This window comes from Taudactylus pleione, unplaced genomic scaffold (genome assembly GCF_031769625.1).
Source record: "Taudactylus pleione unplaced genomic scaffold, aTauple2 ptg000330l, whole genome shotgun sequence".
In the NCBI taxonomy this organism is placed as follows: domain Eukaryota; kingdom Metazoa; phylum Chordata; class Amphibia; order Anura; family Myobatrachidae; genus Taudactylus; species Taudactylus pleione.
Genome location: NW_028284731.1, coordinates 3,428,176 through 3,435,899, shown reverse-complemented (window position 1 = coordinate 3,435,899; position 7,724 = coordinate 3,428,176). Strand labels below are relative to the sequence as shown.

The 7,724-nt window shown below is 50.2% G+C and overlaps 1 protein-coding gene and 2 pseudogenes across 1 annotated transcript; 2 read left to right on the top strand and 1 right to left on the bottom strand.

The window, feature by feature from the left end:
* Positions 1 to 1,069: 1,069 nt before the first annotated feature.
* LOC148509189 (uncharacterized) lies at positions 1,070 to 2,395 on the bottom strand. The gene is made up of 3 exons (XM_088443483.1): positions 2,356 to 2,395; positions 1,531 to 1,934; positions 1,070 to 1,345 (listed from the first exon to the last, which is right to left on the bottom strand). The coding sequence occupies exons 1-3, from the start codon at positions 2,393 to 2,395 to the stop codon at positions 1,070 to 1,072; spliced, it is 720 nt and encodes a 239-aa protein (XP_088299609.1).
* A 1,174-nt stretch (positions 2,396 to 3,569) lies between these two features.
* On the top strand, positions 3,570 to 4,521 carry LOC148509188 (uncharacterized; annotated as a pseudogene).
* Positions 4,522 to 6,077: 1,556 nt separating this feature from the next.
* On the top strand, positions 6,078 to 6,949 carry LOC148509187 (uncharacterized; annotated as a pseudogene).
* The last annotated feature ends 775 nt before the right edge of the window (positions 6,950 to 7,724 follow it).

The window sequence follows — 7,724 nt, the reverse complement described above, 5'->3', positions numbered from 1 at the left end:
TCACCCGCGAAGTCAGTGTAGCCGCCCCCAAACGTCCAGCGTTCCTTCAGAAACGCCTCCGTTTGAACAGCCACCCCCGCCTGCCGCCTCCAAAATGGCGCAAACTGTCGGTCAACAATAACAGCCGCCCCGTTTTGGTGCGAGACCCGGAGCAACGGAGTGGCCGTCGCCGGCATGCACATGCACAGTTGGGGAACATCGACCTACTTGCAAGCGTTGTGCGCTCGCAAGCGGGTCTGAATCAGGCTCACTGTCTGGTCAATGATTTCAAACATGTTTTTTTTTTAAATTCCAAATACATTAATAGTTTGCATAGAAAGATTTAAGTAAAATATGTTAAAAAATAACGACAGACAAGTTTTTGAAGATTTAAAAAAAAAAAAAAAAAAAAACTTTATAATTTTTCTTATAAATAAAATAGCTTTGGAATGCTGGACAGAATCTTCTGGGTTGTACCAAGCTTATGAGTGCCTTGAAAAAAAAAAGAATACTCAGATCGGGGCAACAAGGCTTCATCAGCTGCTGCCAATAAACAAATGCACCCATAACTGGGTAAAGCAGAAGATAGAATAATATTCCGAACAATGTCAGCGGAAGTCAACAAAAAATATGGAATGTCAAACATTCTGAAGCAATGGCAAAAATAAGGTGAAGAAAGTCCAACATTATGATATTATGACCAAGTGTCCAACATCCTGGTGAAAGAGAAGGAGAAATCGGGCTAAAAAATAATTAACAAACATGCCATCGACAAACGTCTCTGAAAAAATTAGGCCTCAAAAAAATCGTCATGGGCAAGGGTGGCCAATGCACTCCCAACAGCAGAGTGAAGGCCAACTGAGGAAGGCCCAGGAAGTTTGAATGGTGATGTAGGGGATCCCGACGCAGAACGTGGAGACATTTGCGGAGGAGGATTTAGGGGAATCGGCGCATGGAGGTGACTGGTACTGGTATCCGTGGGTACACTTTGCAGGGGTATGTATGGGCCTATTGTCATGGTTTCATCCACCTCATCAGCCATACCACGATAGATAACCCCATATATAAGCCGCCTACAAAGATGTTGGGTTCAGGGCTTCATCTTCCTCAACTCATTGCCCATGTTGAGACCAAAAATTGTGAAATCATCCGAACTCGTCTGAAGAACCTCCTCAGCACGTGTTAAAAAATTTTCAGCCCGACCTGGTCCGGAACTTGAGGCTTGCGCTGCCTTGCCTGCCGACCTCCGCTTCTTGGCCGGTGGCTGGGGAGGTGGTGGTGATGGTGGCACCTCCACAATGCTCGACTCAAGTTCCACTAGCTCACTGGCCGGAGGCCCAGGATCCACTTCCTCCATTGGATGAAGCTAGGAGAACAAATAATAAGTATTATCTATTTAAAAAAAAAAAAAACTTGCAGGATAAAATGTTGTTTGCGGTTAACAAAAAAAAACATTTCAAGTGGTACCTACATCACTACATACCATCTGTAAACTAAATTTAACTGGTCCTAAAAATTATTAAAATACCATATAATAGTGTATCTACTTACGGAATCCTGAGTCTCCAGTACTTCAACAGGAGGAACCACCTCCACGCCCTCATCCAGTGAGCTAACCGACCGAGTCTCCGGCTCTTTTGCCAGGACGAAGGACAGGATGTCATAATACCATAATGTTGGTTTCTTCACCTCATCTGCCCCTGCTCCCGAACGTTTGGCACTCTCATATTTTGTGTGCTCCCGCATGAACGTTGTTCGGAAATTATTTATCTTCTGCTTTACCCAGTCAATGGTAGCATCTTGCTTTAGGCGCCTGCAATACTCCAGCAGCTTGGCGTAAGCCTTGTTTTTCAAACCCCGATCTGAGTATTCTTTCATCTTTATATTCCACAGACATTCATTGGCTTGGTACAGCTCCAGAAATCCTGTCCAGTATTCCTTGTAACCAGCCATGACTGAAATATAAAGAACATGGAGGGAATACATGTGACAGAAATGTCATAAACCTCCAGGTCTGTGCATTGGCTCTCCTCATGGACAAATCATGGGTTGGCTGTTGCTGGGAAGGAATTTGTTTTGGGGGAAGTAGCCAGTAGCAAGGGGGTTAATAGAAAGGGGGGGAGGAGTTATAGGTTTTTTTCATGGGTGGGGAAGAGATTTCTCTCTCTTCCTTTCCTGACTTTGGACAGAGAAGTACCTCATATCAGTGTTCAGTGTATTTTACTGGTTATTCTCTTTTCTTTCCTTTCATCCACACTACCTTTGAATCCCTGTCTCTGCTGCTATCCCTCCTTTTCTTTTAACCTTTCCTTCTTATATTCATCTCCCCCCCCTCTTTCTTTTCTTTTCTTTCCCTGTTCTTTCCCTATTCCTTACCTGTTCCTTCCCCTAATTCTTTCCCTGTCGCCTTTTTCATTATGCAGCGCCCCAGACGTGTGGTCTCCCTCTCCGCGCGGTATGTGATTGATACCGTCGCGGCGAGCAGGAGGCTTACTAGTGTGGCGGAGGGTGAGCGTGGCCGCAGCCCTTTGCCGTCCGGGCCGCGTGACCCGGAGGGCGGAGGAGTGGCGGGCCACAACGGGGCTTGTGCAGGCAGGGGCAGAGGTGATCCGCGTGACCGCGCATCCATTAGGGGACTGTCAGGTTCCCCTGTGAATGCGCGTGCCGGAGCGGGCCGCCCTGCAGATTGAGCCGCGGATGGGGACTTGCTCCCACGGGAAGGAGAGCCCACGGGTCAGGCGCCATTTTGGGTCTCCCTGGCCCGCTCCAGTGTGATGGGCGGTCGCCGCTCAACGCGCTTATCTAGGCGACCAGGGAAGCACAGAATTGGGGGGAGCAGTGGCCATTGAAGGCGGGGGCCCTGACACACCACGTGGACGTAGAGCACGCGGCAGGGGTAAGTCAGCGTGCGGTTTGGGCCGGTACATGGTTTCAGGACCTGCTGCTTCCAGGAGACACAGGGGGTCCAGACCTGACCCTGTTTTAGCAGGTGGGAGTGTACATAGGCATAATGCATGGGCTCGCAGGAGGGCGTGCAGACGTGGGTCCTCTGCCACCTCCCTGTCAGAATCTGAGTCTTCTGGAGAGTGGTTGTCAGAAATAGATTTGCATTATGCTAGGAGCGGAGGTAGTTATGGCACTGACGGGAGGACTTACGCGGAGGTAGCAAGCATGCCTCCTTCGTCCCGCAGGGGACTTCCTTCCGGGGTTGCGAATGTTGGCGCGACCCGCGAGGCTAGGGGTGGTTTAGACCTGGCGGAAGTCTCTGATTTATGTGCTTCGGTGGTCTCAGCGATCATCCCCCTTTTTACCACCGGGCCCGGTGGGGGGGGCAGGGCGGCAGTAGTGCAGGATGAACCTACCCTTATTGCCTCGCGGGTGACACAGTCTATTGTCCCAGTCGTAACCGCGGCACTTAGTAGGTCAACAGGCTCACGTAGGAGGGTTAACAGCGCCGTGGCGCAAGGTTCGGCCAGAGTTGCTATTGAGCTTGCTAACGATAGGTCTTCCATTGCAGAGCATTCCGGCAGTATTACGATGGAGTCAGTGCAAGTCGATCAGGGCATGTCAGGAAGCGGGAGGTCCGAGAGATGGTCCTCCAGGTCTGGTGAGTCTTCTCCAGATCCCAAATGGGAGCCTAGTAATTCTTCTCCAGGTGTTGCCAGCTAAGTCGTCTCGTAGTAGGCGCAGGCAGCGTAACAGATCTAGAAGGGGGCGGAGTTTCTCCTCTACCTCTTCTAGGTCCACTGCAGGTAGCGGGAGCAGTAAGCAGGGTTCCGGGAAACGGCGCTCTAAGAAAAGACGCAGCTCATTGAGTAGCAGTAGTATGTCTTTAGGGTCGGGGCATACGGATGCTCTGCGTTGTTCCAACACTGCGGTGCTTCGGGGTCTTCGTCCTCGTATGTGCGAGAGAATTAGACGGGGTAGGTACGTTAATGTGTTCACGTTAACCAGTAAAGCCAAGAAGGCGCTAGCGGCTGCCAAGAAGAAGGGTTTTGGGGGCGATGAGGCTGGCAGGTCCTATCATACATGGCTTAAAGGCATGTATGTCTTTTCTGCGTATTACCTGGAGACACGTCCGGATGAGCATATGAATATTATCCAGTATTTATACCTCATCCACGATCTCTTTAGCTCTGCTCGGGGGGGCTGCATGGTGTGTTTATGACAAAGAATTTCGTCGTAAGCAACACGGGCGCGAGATTATTGATTTTGGCGCTAAGGACGTGGAAGTTTTCGTTGATGTTACTCAGCCGGGCAGCGGCAGAGGGCGTTAGTCAACGTCGTCCAGCTAGGTCAGGGTCGGGTTTGTTTGGGGGTCATTCGGGCGGGGCAAAGGGGTCCGGTACCAAACCTGGACATGGTAAGTGTTTTGCCTTTAACAACGGGCAATGTACTTTGGATTCTCGGTGCCAGTTTCGTCACCTTTGTATCCGCTGTGGGGGTTCGCACCCCATTAAAGATTGCACACGACCATTTACTGGGGGGGAGTGGTGGCGCTGCCACTACCCCAAGCCACGGACCCGCAGCCCCTCCCGCTAGATAGAGCCCCCACGCCGATTTGCGTGCGGGCTTTGCTGCCGTGGTTATAGCTATACCCTTTGCGCGCTGCGGTGAACTTCCTGAAGGATGGTTTTACGGATCACTTTGGCTTGCCTATTTTACGTCCAGTTTGTTGCAAATCCGTTCAGAATTTGCGCTTGGCAAGGGATTTCCCTGAAGTTTTGCGAGAAAAGGTGCTGCAGGAGGTTCGTCTGGGGCGTATGGCGTGGCCTTTTGCGGTGCCTCCAATAGCGGATTTAGTACTATCTCCGGTAGGGGTTGTACCCAAGAAGGCTGCGGGGAAGTTCCGGCTCATTCAGCATCTGTCTTGCCCGGCGGGTTCCTCGGTCAACGATGCCATACCGGAAGACTTGTGCAGGGTAGTTTATCAATCTTTTGATGCTGCTCTGGACATGGTGCAATCTTTTGGCCTGGGGGATCTGCTGTGCAAGCTGGATGTTGAATCCGCTTTCCTTTTATTGCCGCTTCATCCATCAGCGTTTAGGTTCATGGGATTTCGTTTGGATGATGGGTACTACGTTGACCTGTGCTTACCCATGGGTTGCTCGTTGTCTTGCGCTTATTTTGAATGTTTGAGCAGCTTTTTGCATTGGAGCTTGGAGATTTTTTAGGGCCAGTCCGGTATTGCCCATTATCTGGACGATTTCTTATTCGTGGGTCCGGCGGGTTCCCTATGTTGTGTTAGGCTTTTGGAAGCGGCCATGCAGTTGTTTCATGATTTTGGGGTACCCATTGCTGCAGACAAGACAGAAGGGCCCACGTCTGTTTTGACGTATTTGGGGATCGAGATAGATACTATTCAAGGTTTATGTCGATTACCAAATGATAAAGTGCTGCGCCTTCAAGACGGGGTTTTGCTGGCCCTTGCGAATGGGAAAATGACACTTAAGCAGGCTCAATCGCTTTTGGGCCTGCTTAATTTTGCATGTCGGGTGATTCTTATGGGTAGGATATTCTGTCGTAAGTTGGAGCGGGCCACGGCAGGGGTTCGGCACGGGCATCATTTTATTCGCCTCACTAGGGAAATGCGGAGGGATTTGCTTATTTGGGAGGCGTTTTTGAGGAATTTTAATGGAATTAGGATTTGGGTTTCGCCTCCGGTGTCCAGCTCAGCCCTTCACTTGTTCACTGATGTGGCTGGTTCTGTCGGCTTCGGAGCTTATTTTGATGGGAAGTGGTGTGCGGCTCTTTGGCCGTTTGAGTAGGTTGCCGAGGGTTTGACAAAGAACTTGATTTTACTCGAATTATTTCCCATAATGGGCTGTGATTTTCTGGTGTCATAACCTAGGGGTGGTGCAAGCCATTAATAGACAAAAGTCTTAATGTCTACAGGCCATCAGGTTGCTAGCGCAGATAGTGTTGCGGTGCTTGCAGGGTAACATTGCTTTGCGTGCGGAACATGTTCCTGGAGTAGAGAATGATATTGCTGATGCGCTGTCACGCCGGGAGTGGGGGAGGTTCAGACGTTTGGCACCTGGGGCTGAATTGGTTGGTGAGTTGTGTCCGTCTTATGTATGGCAGGTGATCCGGCCGACATGGAGGGATTAGCTCGCCGATCCTTGGCCGCGGCTACGCACGTTGCCTACCTTTCCGCTTGGAAGCAATGGAATGTGTTTCGCTCGCATCGGCAGAACAGAGGTAAGAGTCACAGTTCATTGATACTCGCCTATATTCGTCGGGAAAATTTAGGTCATGCGTGGTTAAAATGCTGGCCGGGATTTCCTATTTTTCGCGTTTACGAGGGGAAGTCGATGTTACCAAGTCATTTTACCTGTCGCGGGTTTTGAAGGGTTGGGCTAGGGTGGCTCCTACAACGCCGGATCCCCGGCGCCCAATTGACAGGAAATTTTTGGGTCGCATGTTAAAAGTTCTGTCTAGGGTCTGCGCGTCATCCAATGAGTTGTGTTTGTTTAGACTGGCTTTTGGGATGGCTTATCACGGGGCGTTTAGGGTGGGTGAATTGGTTGCCCCTTCCAAGGCGGCTGTTTCGCCCATGCTTCGCTCCCATGTGTGGGTTTGCTCCGATTTGATACAATGTCTCATTCGGCGTTCCAAGACAGATCAAAATACCAAGGGGCGATGGGTGACTTTAGGTCGTTGCCAGCAGAGGGCTATTTGTCCGGTCAGGCTGGCATCGGCTTACCTGCAGATTCGGCCAGCTGGAGCGGGTGCTTGGTTGACGCACCTTGATGCGTTGCCAGTCACACGTTATCAGTTTGCGTGGATGTTAAAACAATGCATTTTACATCTGGGTTTATCGCCGTCTGATTACGGCACTCACTCCTTCCGCATCAGCGCTGCTACAGCTGCCGCTGCGGCAGGGTGGTCGGCGAGCGACATTCAGGTGCTAGGCACATGGAAGTCTGGTGTGTATCGGAGATACATTAGGTTTCGGTCTGGCTGTTAATCTCAGCTTGGGGACTAGCTACTCGTCACCCTAGTGGGTGGGGGTCTTGAGGAATTTTGTTTTACCATCAGTTTTAACCGAGGCTGCTGCCGCTGGTGGAAGTTCTATGTTTTGCCTCAAGTCAAGCTGGGATTCCCCCCCCCCCCACTTCCCAGAAATATATTAGGCCCAGGTAATAAATGTAATCATTATCCCCTCCTTCTTATTAGTTCAATGTAGAGCCACGTTAGCCCCTCAATACCTCTTCCTCATTAGTTTTTACTTAATCAGGCTATTTGCTGAGGTTGTTTATCCTCGTCTAATTGACCAGTCCCCTTTTTATAACATTATTAATAATTTTTCTTTATTATTTTGACAGGTTTGCAATTGGATAGTTCATTTGTATGGGTGCTAGGGCATTCTTTCATATTTTGGGCAGCAAGGTCTGGAAGGACTGCTGATAGGTTGTACCCAGAGACTCGTTTGGTGAGGTGGATAGGTCATCGAGGCATGCGCTGGGATGCCTTTCAGATGTCTGTGCATAGAGCTGTGCGGGAATTTGGGCACCCATTGTTCCTTATAATACATCTAGGGGGGAATGACTTGACTTCAGTGTCTTCGCTGGAGCGTAGATGCAGGATTTGCAGGGAGCTACTAGCATTGATGGCGCTTTGGCCTTTTTGTATGATTTTTTGGTCAGAGATTATACCTCGTCTGCATTGGCGTGATGCTGTCAGACCCGGAGCGGTGGATCTGGCTAGACGGAAGGTGAATGCGGTGGTGTCTAGGGCAATGG